Here is a 14311-nt window from a genome sequence, read left to right as displayed (position 1 = left end):
CGGCGCATAGCCACCGCAAAGGCCGAGACCCTCGAAGCAAGCTCAAACGCGTCGTACACAGCGTGGAACAGGTACAGCCGCAATTGAGACAAATTGGACATGAATGTGGCAAACCCCTCTCGATGGGAAGCAGGCATGACCTCCCGATACTGAGGTAGGTCCTTCACCATGCTACGCAAATAGGATGAAAACGTAAATGCGTAGTTGAGGACCCTGATGGCCATGAGGGAATTAGAATAGAGGCGACGACCAAACTTGTCCAGGGTCCTCCCCTCCCTTCCGGGCGGGACCGCCGCCGAGACTCTGGAGGGTTGAGACTTTTTAAGCGCCGACTCCACAATCAACGACTGGTGGGAGAGTTGAGGCTTATCGAACCCTTTAGATGGAATGGTCCGGTATTTGGACTCCATCTTCGTCGGCACCGCAGTGATTGTAAGAGGGGAGTCCAAGTTCTTAAGGAAGGTTTGATGTAGAACCTTATTCAGGGGAAGGCGAGGAGTTTCCCTCGGGGGAGTAGGAAGATCCTGCTCCTCTAGGAACTCTTTAGTATATTGAGAACCCGCCATTAAGTCAAGCCCCAAGGCTTGTGCCATATCCTGCACGAACCTGGAGAAGGAGGATGTTCTGGCGGCCGGTGAGGGGGTCCGAGATCTCCCCGCCGAACAGAAGGGGGAAGCCTCGCGGGAATACCGCGGTTCCCTGCCAGACCCCGATCCCCAGGAGGCCACATCAAGCGACCTCGAAGGGGTCGGGGAACGCCTGTGCCCCGAAGAGCCCTTGGGAGAAACCCCGGGGGTCCGAGGTACCGAGGCGCGCCCCCTCCGTCTCGGGGAAGAGTCTCTTGAACCCCCTCTCGCGGGGGAACGAATCAGGCTTGGGTTGTCGAGGCGGAGCTCCGAGACACGCAAGGTCTCGCCCTCGAGCGGCGAAGAGCGGCCACGCCTCCGAGGAGAACCCCGAAAACGTTTGGGTTTCCTCGGACGACGCCTCGCCCGAGGCCGGCCCGAGGGCGAGGAGCCCCGGGAAGACCTCGAAGAAGAGAACGAGGATATCCTCCTGACCCGACGCACCTTGTCCCTAGGCCTAACGGTTCTCTCAGGCTGGGCCTCCGAGGTCGAAGTCGAGGGCAAGGTCGGGGCCGAAGTCGGGGCCGGACCGGCACCCGAAGTTGAGGGCACCGAGGCCGAGGTCGCCGAGGCCTGGGCCGTCGAGACCGGCGCAGTCGAGGCCGAAGCCTGCTGCAGCTGCTCGATGGCTCCGGAAAGCTCCGAGGTAATCAACGCTCGGAGCAAGTCTTGAAAGGCCGGGATCCCCATCATGGCTGGTAGGTCCAAGGCCGGGGGGTGCTCCCTAGAGGGCGACCTCGGTCTCGAGTATTCCCTCAGGGCACTAGATTTGCCAACCTTGGGCTGGGCCGAGGCCGACCCACCCGCTGTCGAAGAGCCCGAGGATGGCTTCTTCGCCAAACCCGGAGCTGAGGAGGGAAGCGGGGACTTACCCGAGGAAGGCTTTGTCGGAGCAGCAGGCTTCGATGAAGTCGAGGGACGCGGCGAGGATCCCGAGGCCGAGGTCGAAGCCGGGGCCGAAGCCGAGGCCGACGTCGAGGCCTTCCCCGCCGCGGGGTCTGCAGAGAAGAGCTCCGCCATCCGGGCACGGCGTCGGCGGAGCGCTCTGGACTGAAAAGTGGAGCACCTCTCACAGGAGTCAGTAGGGTGCTCCGGACCCAAGCAAATCAAGCACCACCGGTGCGAATCGGTAATTGACAGCAACCGATCACACCGGGTGCATTTCTTAAAGCCCGTCAAGGGACGGGACATGAAAAAGAAAAGGGGCCGGGAACGAACGACGTCCCGCGGCCGCGGCTCCCGGGAGCCCCCGGAGCCGAACGGAAGAAATAAAACTTATTATTTTTTTTTTTTTTGACGATAAACGACGTGACTAAGAAGGAAAACAACAAATAAAGCACAGCGACCGAGCAAAACAACCCAGACGCGGTGTCAGAAGGCAGAAAAACAGGAGCTCAATTTCCACAGGGCTTCTGGCTCCGCGGAAAAAACTGAACTGAGGACCACGAGGTGGGGATGCGCCCTCTAGTGGGCAAGAAGGCATGCACATGCGTGGTGCAGTGTAGCAGACTTGAAACTTCAATCAAGTTTGCTTGAAAAGCTGTCCGCGCTGGGGCTCCGTAGATGACGTCACCCACATGTGAGAATATCATGCCTGCTTGTCCTGGGATAATCAGCGATTATGAGAAAAATAACCCAAAACTGCAGACTTAAGAAGGCACAAGTGAAAATACTTCATGCAGAGAGTCGAAGACGGACTTCTCGGCTCCGCGGAAAAGTAAGAACTGAGGAGACGCGCCCTACGCTGGGCGGGAAGGCACTCGCGCATGCGCGGTGCGGGCGACTTGAAACTTCGAGTTTCTTCAAGCAAGACTGCTTTTGAGGTGTCCGCATCGGGGCACCATTGGATCACGTCACCCACTTGTGAGAATACCTGCCTGCTTGTCCTGGGATAACTATTAATTCTGTTTTTTTGTTTTCAGCATTATACTGCAGTGTTTTAAAAACACTGCGGCCCAGCTTCTCCCTCCCTTCTGTGCCTCCCTCCAGCGGGTAGTTTTCTGGCCGGCTCCCTTGCTGTAGTTGTCTGCGGGCGGCTCCTCGTGCGCGATCTGCGACTGTATCAGAAGCGTTCCCTCTGACGTCACAGAGGAGGCTTCCGAGTCAGCCGTGAATCACGTGCGAGCAGCTGACGCCACCTGCGGACAACTGCAACAAAGGAGCCGGCCAGAAAATAAATACTCGCCGGGAGGCACAGAAGGAAGGGTACGCTTCCAGCACAGGCATAGGATCGCCGATGGCCATAAAATAAATACTTCTAGCACAGCCACGGATCGCGTGAGGAGCCAGCCACCACCGCCCGCAGCTTTCAATAGAAAAACAATTGCAGCATGGCCAGAAGGGAGGGAGAAGGTTGTGTTGGGACTCGATAGGGAGGGAGCACAAACACTGAACAAATGATGAAGGAAAGAGGGAGGACGCATGAGCCATAGGATTGAAGAATGGAGGGAGTGAGGGGGAGGGAACAGTAAGGGAGAATTGGGTGTCTGAGAGAGGGAAAGAGATAGTGCATATGGAGAGATGAAGAAAGAGGAGAATTGTTGGGCAAAGAGAGAAGGGAGGGGGAGAGAGAGAATTATTGGACATGGTGGTGGGAGAGGAAGGGAGAACATGCTGGGCCAAGGAAGCCTCCTGGACTGTTTGTTTTTTTTTAAGTACAGAGGGGGAGGATATTAAAAATAAGTGCTAGATTGGGAATGGGGGAGAGCTTATGGGGCCAGAAACAGAGTACAGAGAGAGATGGTTGGCAATGTTTTGAAGGGAGAGAAGTTGGACCTGGGGTGGTGTGGAGGAAGAGGGAAAGAGATACTTGAAGGGAGAACTGCTGGGAAGAGAAAGGGAGAAATGGTAGACCTGGGGTAGGAGGCAGGCAGGCAGGGGAGAGATGGGGTGGGGGGACAGTTGGGAAGAGAGAGAAGTTGGATCTGGGGATGGAAGGGAGGTAGGGAGAAATTTTAGGCCTGTGGATGGAAGGCAGAGAGATGCAGCATCTCTTTTTTTCCTCCATTTCATTGTTCAGCATCATGGGGTGGGGGGGGGGGAAGAAGAAAAACAGAAAAGAGAGGGAGTAAAATGTTGGACCATGGGGATAGAGGAGGAGAGATGGACCCATGAGAGGGCAGGAGGGAAGACAGATGGGATAAGAAAGAAGATAGAAGGAAAGGGACAGGGAGTTATAGCCTGACCAGTGAAGAGAGGGAGGAGGATTCTGAAAGTGGTGAGCTATGTGAATGAGGTCAAAAGGCAGATGACAAGATGAATGAGAGATCAGCGAGTACAGTGGTAGAAATGTGGTAATTGAGAGTAGATAGCAGGAAATAGGAGGCTGGGAAAGGAGTGAGATAGGAAATTGGGGAGCTAGGGACAGAGAAGATAGAGAATTGAGAGGTAGCTGAACATTTAAAATGAAGAAGGGTGAGAAAGAAGGCAAGATTTGAGTGGACAGAGGCAAAAAAGAAAAGAAAAAGTTAAGAAAGCTGAAAGGGAAAAATCAATACGTTGGAGACAAGCATAAGGAGGAAATGGAACAACAGAGGAGAAAAAAATGAACAGCAGACACTGGAAAGAGAATTAGTTGAAGACAAAAACAGAAAGAGAAACTGGGACCAAGATGATGGAAAAACAAAATATCCAGACAACAAGGTAGAAAAATTGTTTTATTCTGAATTTATTAACTGGAATATGTTAGCTTTGGGATATGTGCATCACAATTATTTTTGTATTCAGTGCCATAGTCATATACAGCTGATTTAGGGGAGGGACTGGAGCCCAAAAAGCACAGTTACTTACCATAATAAGTGTTATCCAGGGACAGCACGCAGCTATTCTCACGTATGGGTAACGTCATCTGACGGAGCCCCAATGCGGACGCCTCACAAGCAGACTTGCTTGAAGAAACCAGAAGTATCGAGTCGACCGCACCGCGCATGCGCGAGTGCACAGGGTGCATCTCCTCAGTTCAGATAGCTAGCAGAGAAGCCAACCAGGGGAGGTGGGTGGGTTATGAGAATAGCTGCCTGCTGTCCCTGGATAACACCTGTTACAGTAAGTAACTATGCTTTATCCCAGGACAAGCAGGCAGGTATTCTCACATATGGGTTACCTCCAAGCTAACCAGAATGGGATGGTGGGAGTATTGGCAATTTAGGAGAATAAGTAGAAGCAGGAGGAATCTCGATCGAAGGTTAGGTCGAGCCCGCCTTCGAATTCGAGAGATCAGAGGAAGAATCCCATCCCGAAGAGCTTCTCCACCAAAATGCAACGACGTTTAAGGGCTCGAGGTTGAAGCGCACAGCGCTTGCACGACTTTGATTGAAGGTCCGGCCCAAGGCACCAACAGTGTGGATCCATGAGGGAAATCGCACGCTGTCACTGGCTACACTTCTTGAAACCCGTTGCTGTCCGGGACATAGGAGGAAAAATAGCCGCCGCAAAATCGAAGCCCCTGGACTGCGGCCAAGGGCCTGCCCCGGAAGCTGACCGGAAAAAAATTTAAATTTATTTATTTATTTATTTAAATAAAAGAAAAACACTGATTCGTGAAGAAAAGAACACAAACCGCGGTGTAACATAGTAACATAGTAGATAACGGCAGATAAAGACCTGAATGGTCCATCCAGTCTGCCCAACCTGATTCAATTTAATTTTTTTTTTTTTCCTTCTTAGCTATTTCTGGGCAAGAATCCAAAGCTTTACCCAGTACTATGCTTGGGTTCCAACTGCCGAAATCTCTGTTAAGACTTACTCCAGCCCATCTACACCCTCCCAGCCATTGAAGCCCTCCCCTGCCCATCCTCCACCAAACGGCCATACACAGACACAGACCGTGCAAGTCTGCCCAGTAACTGGCCTAGTTCAATATTTAATATTATTTTCTGATTCTAAATCTTCTGTGTTCATCCCACGCTTCTTTGAACTCAGTCACAGTTTTACTCTCCACCACCTCTCTCGGGAGCGCATTCCAGGCATCCACTACCCTCTCCGTAAAGTAGAATTTCCTAACATTGCCCCTGAATCTACCACCCCTCAACCTCAAATTATGTCCTCTGGTTTTACCATTTTCCTTTCTCTGGAAAATATTTTGTTCTACGTTAATACCCTTTAAGTATTTGAACGTTTGAATCATATCTCCCCTGTCTCTCCTTTCCTCTAGGGCAGTGTTTTTCAACCGCTGTTCCGCGGCACACCACCATCAGGGCAGTCCTGCATTCAGGGGCCCGGAGCTGACAGGGGGCCCGAGGCAGGGGCGCCAGTAGCTCGCCAAGGCAAAGTGAGTCGATCACCCAGGACTCACTTTGTCTTGGCGATCTAATCTATCGAGCCGATAAGTCTTCTTCTCCCCGACGTCAATTCTGCAGTCGGAGAGGAAGTTCGGGCCAGCCAATCGCTGCCTGGCTGGGCGGAACTTCCTCTCCGATTGCAGAATTGACATCAGGGAGAGCATGCGTCGGCGTCGGCTTTGGGGCCTGTTATCCATTGATGGGTCCTGTTCCCCGATGGCAGCGGCAGTGGCTTGGGGAACGGCAGGGAGAAAGAAAGAAAGGGGGCAGGCAGGGAAACAGAAGGAAAGAAGAGAAACAGAAAAAAAGAAAGAAAGGTCAGGGAGAGAGGAAGAAAAAGTTGGGGGAGGGAATGAGGTGTGGAGGAGAGAAAGCATACAGGCTGATAGAAGGGAAGAAAGATTGGATGCACAGTCAGAAGAAGAAAGTGCAACCAGAAATCACCAGACAAGGTAGGAAAAATGATTTTATTTTAAATTTAGCAAAGTGAAGGCAATATTACCACAGTTTTCAAAGGAATTTGCCCAAATAACTTAATAGTTAACTGGGTAAATTCCCAGAGATGAAAACTTCCCTTCACTTACTATGCACAGTTCTGAATTTATATCTGCTGTCTATATTTTACAATATGGTCACCTTTTACTAAACCGCAATAGTGGTTTTTAGCGCAGGGAGCCTATGAGCGTCAAGAGCAGCGCTGGGCATTCAGCGCAGCTCCCTGCGCTAAAAACTGCTATTGTGGTTTAATAAAAAGGATGGAGGGTATGTTTGTCTATTTTTATATGCTATAAAAACCAAATACAGAGAGAGACTGAGAGCTGTTGACGAAGAGCTACGTGTGTGTCTTTCTTCGATTCCAGCAAGAATATCAGCTTTGTGTTCAGCCAAACAGGCCCAAGTTTCGCACTGAATAAAGTATTTTATAATTTTTCACTATTCTGTTTACTTAATATTTCATAATAAAGTAATTATAAAATACTTTCTTTGTGTTTATTTGATTCCTATTCAAGAGAATTACTTTATATATAGTCAATATAGGCACAGAGTTAAATTTTTTAACATTTTCTAATGGTGGTGTGCCTCGTGATTTTTTTCATGAAACAAGTGTGCCTTTGCCCAAAAAAGGTTGAAAAACACTGCTCTAGGGTATACATATTCAGGGCTTCCAGTCTCTCCTCATACGTCTTCTGGTGCAAGCCTCCTATCATTTTCGTCGACCTCCTCTGGACCTCCTCAAGTCTTCTTACGTCTTTCGCCAGATACGGTCTCCAAAACTGAACACAATACTCCAAGTGGGGCCTCACCAATGACCTGTACAGGGGCATCAACACCTTCTTCCTTCTACTGACTACGCCTCTCTTTATACAGCCCAGAATCCTTCTGGCAGCAGCCACTGCCTTGTCACACTGTTTTTTCGCCTTTAGATCTTCGGACACTATCACCCCAAGGTCCCTCTCCCCGTCCATGCATATCAGCTTCTCTCCTCCCAGCATATACGGTTCCTTCCTATTATTAATCCCCAAATGCATTACTCTGCATTTCTTTGCATTGAATTTTAGTTGCCAGGCATTAGACCATTCCTCTAACTTTTGCAGATCCTTTTTCATATTCTCCACTCCCTCTTCGGTGTCTACTCTGTTACAAATCTTGGTATCATCTGCAAAAAGGCACACTTTTCCTTCTAACCCATCAGCAATGTCACTTACATACATATTGAACAGGATTGGCCCCAGCACCGAACCCTGAGGGACTCCACTAGTCACCTTTCCTTCCTTCGAGCGACTTCCATTAACCACCACCCTCTGGCATCTGTCCGACAGCCAGTTTCTGACCCAGTTCACCACTTTGTAGAGAAGGTACGAAGTAACAGAGAGTCAAAGACGGTCTTCTTGGCTCCGCGGAAAACTGAGAACTGAGGAGACGTGCCCTATGCCGGGCCGGAAGGCACTCGCGCATGCACGATCGACTCAAAACTTCTAGTTTCTACAAGCAAGTCTGCTTGCGAGACTTCCGCATCTGGGCTCCGTTGATGACGTCACCCATATGTGAGAATAGGCTGCCTGCTTGTCCTGGGATAAAATAATTTTATTTCTATTTTGTGATTAGAATATATCAGATTTGAAATATATATCCTGCTAGAGCTGGTGTTAGACATAACTGGGGACTGCAAAGCCCGAGGCAGTGCTTTTTTAGCTTCCAGCTGGCTTAGGGCTCTCTCTGACCAGGGGGCAGTTGCCCTAGTTGCACTCCCCTAACACTATTCCTGTCATGTGTGACTGCGGTATTCTGCTAGCATGATATTTCTGTGTGGCATTCTGTAATAATTTGGCTTATTCAATTTTCTTGATAGTCGAGGGGATATATGTGAAGTGGAGGGGAGAGAGGGGTTTTGTTGATCCTTGCTCTGTATTATTTGTATTTATAAAATGACAATTGTACAGAATATTGTTTCTTTTTAAACTTTAATAAAATACATTCAATATAAAATCATAACTGAGCTTATGTAGATGGGATCAGATGGTTTGCGGGGACCAAGCTCGCGGAAACAGGATTTTAAAATTTCAGTCCCAGTAGTTTGCCGGTCCACAAAATAATTATTTTATTTCCGCCAGTAAATAGTAAAAAGGTTGAAGAACACTGCATTAGACCACCAGTATTCCTAGGATAGGCAAAAGGAGGGAGGGGGTGCTGACAGGTGGATCTGGGAAAGGGGAAGGGACAATATGTATAGTGGCAGTGGTGTAGTAAGGGGGGGGGGGGCAGTCCGCTAAGGGTGCCGGCACCCTTCCTCTTCTACCCGTTCCCCTGCCACACACGCCTCTTGCCTTCCCCCATATCTTTATTTACTTCTCCAGCACGAGCAACATTACTGCCTGCGTTGGCATTGGCACTCTCTCCTACATCACTTCCAGGTCCCACATCTAGGAAGTGACGGCAGAGGGCAAGCCAACACCAACGCAGGCATGCTGCTCACATGAGAGAGGTTAAAAAGATACAAGGAAAAAGAAGGGACATACGCATGGCAGGAGGGGCGCCACCGCTCTAGGCGCCTCTCACTCTCACTACGCCACTGTACAGTGGCAATGGCAGTTGTTGGGATGGGCCCTGACCGGTTTCATTTTCAGCTTCTGCCAAAAATCGAATGCCCAGTTTTGATTGTGAATTCATTTCTAACATAAACATACGATCCTGGGTTCTGTTGGGTGCAAACCAGGCCTGTACTTTAATAGCCAAGGAGAAGGAAGAGAATTACTGGAGATGAAATTTTCCAATGGGGAAAAATTAACGATCATCATTAAATATTAAATATCATTTTGCAGGGGAGTGCCAGTTGAATCTTTAATGCTTAAGGCCCACTATAGTAAAGGGGGGGGAACACTTATCTTCCATCCCAACCCTCACCAATGCTCCATTGAAAAATGCAAGGGCGTGCGCAACAGAGGTTTGGGTTCTTTTGGGGGGTACGGGGGGAAGGTTGGGATGTGACAGTACAAACCAGTCCAAGCGTCTTTGGAAAAAAAAAATTGTGAGCACTTTAAGACAAACACGTCCAATTCACAAGACAAACGTAATTTTAATGGTTCTCGTCCCTTCGTCAATCACGTTACTACCGTTACTTCACACACGAAGTAAGGCAAACAACCAGGTGTAACTTCCGCATTAACTTCTGCAGGGAGGGGGGGGGGTCCCCCCGTTTGATCCGATAGATTCCGTCAGCAGAAACCCGAGCGCCGAACCTACAGGAGCACAGTCCCGAAGCATCCTCTAGCACAGAGGCCACACACTATGCCCACAGCAGTCCCTTGCCCCCAACCTCGCGCCACTCCTCTTGGCCAGTTCCCCTTACACGTACGATTTGACACCTATCATCCTCCAGACAGCTTAACTGAGCTGTGATAGGGCCGCCTCGCCTCCTCTCTACTCCGTACCTGGCAGACGGCGCGGCGGAAGTCCTCGAAGGTCCCAGCGCCCACCTCCACCGTTCTCTCCTGGATGTCCGACTGCTCCCAGCGACGGTCGTAAAGGAATACCTTGCCCCGGTCGCCGCTCGTACCAGCGCTGACGCCGCCAGCCGCCATGTTTCAAGCGAGAGCGCCGAGCGACGCCGGGACGGGCAAAGCGGCCGTAGCAAACAATTCGAGAGCACCGCTGGCGGAAAGAATTGGAACCCCAGCGTCGCCGGCGTCAGCACGAACTCCTAGTCGAGGGGCTCTATTGCCGCTAAGTCGCTCTCACGCGCTTTGCTATTTATCACGCACTACTCTCTCACAACCCGGGAAACAGATTCAAATGAGGGGGGAGGGGAGATGCGTATGTGTGAAGGGGAGCTTGATGTCATTTCCCGCATTTGGTGTGAAAGAATTTTAAGCCACTGGCTGTAGAAGCCTTTTGAAATGGGGGGGGGGGGGTACGCTTAAAAAATAGAAACTTCACGAGTTTTTGTTTTGGAGAGGACCACCTTTGTACATTAGGCGCACGTGGATTATTAAGATAGTGTTATCTGGTTGCTTTTCCTGGGAAAAGTTCTCTTGGAACACGGTAAAATCTCTCGTGCGTTTAAGCTCGTTTGTTTATTTTGTCTCCCATTTGTTTATTATGTTTTTGTCTCTCGTTTGTTTATTATGTAAACTAGTGTTTAAGCCCGTTACATTAACGGGTGCTAGAATATATGCCTGTCTGTCTTAATTTATTTATGTCTCTCTCCCTGCTCCTGTCTCTTTCTTCCTTTCTTTCTATCTTCCTCCTGCTATTTTTCTCTCTCTCCCTGGCACCCTTTGTCTGTCTGTCTTTCTTTCTGTCTGTCTCTCTGGTCCCCTGTCTATCTTTATTTCTGTCTGTCTCTCTCTCTGGCCTCCTTTGCTGTCTGTATTTCTTTCTGTCTCCCTCCCCCCACCACACACTTTCCTTTGCAGAAGCAGCAGCGGTATTTCCCTTCCCCTCCAGGTCCCCTAGCTGCCACAAATGCAGGACTCTACTTTTTGGCGATCATGGTGGCTGATCCTCCTCTAAAGAGCAGCCTGCGATGGTGGCTGGCTTTAGCGAACCTCGCAGGCCGCTCTCCAACTCGGTAGCACGTTCCCTCTGACGCGATCCCGTGCATCAGAGGGAACGTGCTACCGAGGTTGGAGAGCGGCCTGCGAGGTTCGCTAAAGCCGGCCACCATCGCAGGCTGCTCTGAAGATGATCAGCAGCGGCGAGTGAGGGCGGGAGATATGTTCCCTGCCGAGGACGCGGGCAGGGAGAGAGCTTGCCTGGCTTCCATGGTGAGTGAGGGCGGGAGGAGGGGAGTGGCCAGAATGTTCCCTGCCACCGGGTTGGCGGCCACGGATCACACACCACAGCGGCAGGGAACACGAAATCCTAAGTGCGCATGTGCGCTTAGGCTTTTATTATATAAGATCCTCCGGTGGCTGAGTATGCAGCTTGCTGTGCTAGGAAGCTCTGTGAAGCAGTTTGCAAACATAAGACAGGTCTGTACCTGCTACAGTGCTGACTGGAGTTTATTTAATTTTTCAGTGAGTTCGTGATCGTAGTGAAAAAAAATCAAAGGTTGGACTCCTGAGGCAGGCCTTTCCGCCGAGAAACGACTTGTGTGTTGTCATTGCGCTATAAACCTAATAAAGGCTCATGTACTTCGTTTTTACTTTTAGACACTTCTTGTCATTAGTTCACGTGTACTCTGCATTACTGAACCAAAAAAACTCAGCAAATACAAACGTACAGCAACAACAGCAATCATAATAAATAAAAAAAGAAAGAACATCATAGAAAAGAAGATAAGATGGTGTTTATAATTGGGTGGCATTGATGTTGTTTTGGATTCCCTAATTAAGAAGTTCTTTTACTAAGATAAATGTTAGAGAAGGGTAGGATCTGAACTGATTCGTTAGGTCTGTAGGAAAGAAAATTAGCAGGTAAGAACTTTTGTGTTAAGGATTTATTTACTTGATATACTGCTTATTCCCAATGGATCTCTCCATATTTCTAGAATGTATATAAAAACAGTCCTCAAGTTGGGAGGGAACATAATATCCCTTCCATAATAAGAAGCTCCAAATGAAACCTCTGCTCTAGCTGCATTTCTGAATGATAATAGGTATTATCCAGGGACAGTAGTCAGATATTCTCACATGTGGGTGATGTCATCCATGGAAACAAGCACAGACCATCCAAAGTGAACTGTTCCATTAATAAAGACTTTCCATATCATGCATGCACAGGTGCCTTCACGCTCACAGGATCATCCATTCAGTAAAGGGGAGGTGGGAGGGTTATGAGAATTGTCTGTCTGCTGTAGGGATGCCACACAGGAAACATGCAGTCTTGCGTCGGGATGGAGGCGCTCCCTAATGGATGGTCTCTCACCCTTTTATTGAGAATCTTGCCTCCCTTAATTACATGGCTAATGCTTTACAAGGTTATTTCATCATGTATATACAGTGAGGATTATACCAAGGTAATTCCTTGTTTACATATTTCATGTGATTCTCAAAGTTACTATCTCACATAACATCTGAATGCATACATTTCTGATATATCTAAAATCTTACTCTAGCATGTGACAGTCCAAAGGTTATAATGCATGCTCCTTAAGCTCTCTTGATTAGCCTTAAGCTCAGGGCCTACACGTAGGCAAAGTCTGATTGTTGCCCACATAAGGGATGCTTAAACAAGATAAGAAATAAGATAAGGGTAAACCTGTGGCAAGAGAGTTATTATTACATAGGGCATAGATCCGTACACAGGGTCTAGATCAGTGTGCTGACCTGGCCTGGTTCAGAACTGCCTGTGTGCTGACCTTGCCTGTGTTCTGATGCCCTGGATCAGAACTTATCAGATCTCCATCCTTACAGCCTTCTATCCCTGGATAACACATTACAGATAAGTGTGCTTTATCCCAGGACAAACAGGCAGCATATTTTCACAGGTGGGGGGACTCCCTAGCTAACACAACGGGATGGAGGGAAATTAACTTCTAATTGGAGATTAAACTTTGAAGAACTTTGTGGCTGAACTATCTTGTCTGATAAAATGCCAAACAGTAATGGGTTTTGAATGTTTGAAGTGAGGATCAGGTGGCTGCCTTACAGATGTCTTCGATAGGAGTGTTGCCTAGATCAGTGATTCCCAACCCTGTCCTGGAGGAACACCAGGCCAATTGGGTTTTCAGGCTAGCCCTAATGAATATGCATGAAGCAAATTTGCATGCCTATCACTTCCATCATATGCAAATCTCTCTCATGCATATTCATTAGGGCTAGCCTGAAAACCCGATTGGCCTGGTGTTCCTCCAGGACAGGGCTGGGAATCACTGGCCTAGATGGGCTGCTGAAGTAGCCATTGCTCGCACTATGCAGTAGCATGACCACCTAGTGTCAGACCAGTCCGAGCATAACAGAACAAGATACAGACCGCGATCCATGTGGAGAGTTCTTAGGTGCAAGAGTTCCCATTTTGTTTGGGTCAAATGAAAGGAACTACTGAGTAGAAGCAAGTTAGAGCACATTTGTAGTCCAATGTTCGAAGCGCTTCCTAATCCGGATGAGCATGTGGCTCTGGATAAAATACCAGGTTGATGGACTGGTTAAGATAAAACTCCAAAACAAACTTTTGGAAGGAATTTCAGATGAGATTGAAGAACCATCTTATCAGGATAAAATGTGGTATAAGGTGGATCCGCTACTAGCATCTCACGTTCACAGACTCGGTGGGCTAATGTGAGAGCAATGAGGAAGACTACTTCCCAATCGAAGTGCTTGAAAGATGAAGTGGACAGTGGTTCATATGGAGGCTTCATGAATTTGGAAAGCACTACATTAAGGTTCCAAGCTGCTGGATGAGGTTTCAGAGGTGGCTTGGTAATGTAAAAGTCTTCCATGAATCTAGAATATGCCGCTAAGGACTTGTTTTCTGTAGCACTAAGATGAACTTTCACTGAATTAGTCTTTAGTCCAGAATTAGAGAGATTGAGGAGATAATCCAGTATGGACATGAGGACAGGGCACTAGCTCCAGGGATTTGCCACTATACTACAGAAAAAAGCGAGTTCACTTGAAGCGGTAGCAGTGTCGTGTGGAAGGCTTCAATGATAGCCGACACTAGGGTAGACAGCAAAAAAAGTATCTACTGGTTGGGAGAGATATCACGCTGTGAGAGCTCAAGAACATAGATTGGGATGCAGTAGAGAGCCCTGTTAGCAGTGCTGGAAAGATTTGCAGTGGATTGGCTCCTGTTCATTTGTAGGAGAGGGAACCAAGGTTGATGCCACCGAGATGCAATGAGTATCATGGTGACTGGTTCATGGTGAAGCTTGAGCAGTGTCTTCCTGATTAGAGGGAAAGCATAGAGAAGCCTGCCTCGCTAGTCAAGCAGAAAAGCATCTGTTTCCAGGTGATTGGGAATGTG

The 14311-nt window shown here is 48.7% G+C and overlaps 1 protein-coding gene across 2 annotated transcripts in view; it reads right to left on the bottom strand.

The window, feature by feature from the left end:
• The window catches only part of SMCHD1 (structural maintenance of chromosomes flexible hinge domain containing 1), a 719028-nt gene extending 708829 nt beyond the window's left edge, over positions 1-10199 (bottom strand). For both annotated transcript variants that reach the window (XM_033933958.1, XM_033933959.1), the window contains exon 1: positions 9835-10199. In XM_033933958.1, the coding sequence (XP_033789849.1) occupies positions 9835-9984 (150 nt within the window). In that variant the 5' untranslated portion in view covers positions 9985-10199. The remainder of the gene's footprint in view (positions 1-9834) is intronic.
• Between the last annotated feature and the right edge of the window lie 4112 nt (positions 10200-14311).

The sequence above is a fragment of the Geotrypetes seraphini genome, chromosome 2 (genome assembly GCF_902459505.1).
Source record: "Geotrypetes seraphini chromosome 2, aGeoSer1.1, whole genome shotgun sequence".
NCBI lineage: Eukaryota > Metazoa > Chordata > Amphibia > Gymnophiona > Dermophiidae > Geotrypetes > Geotrypetes seraphini.
Note: the sequence above shows the minus strand (reverse complement) of the source record. Positions and strands in the feature narration are given on the sequence as shown.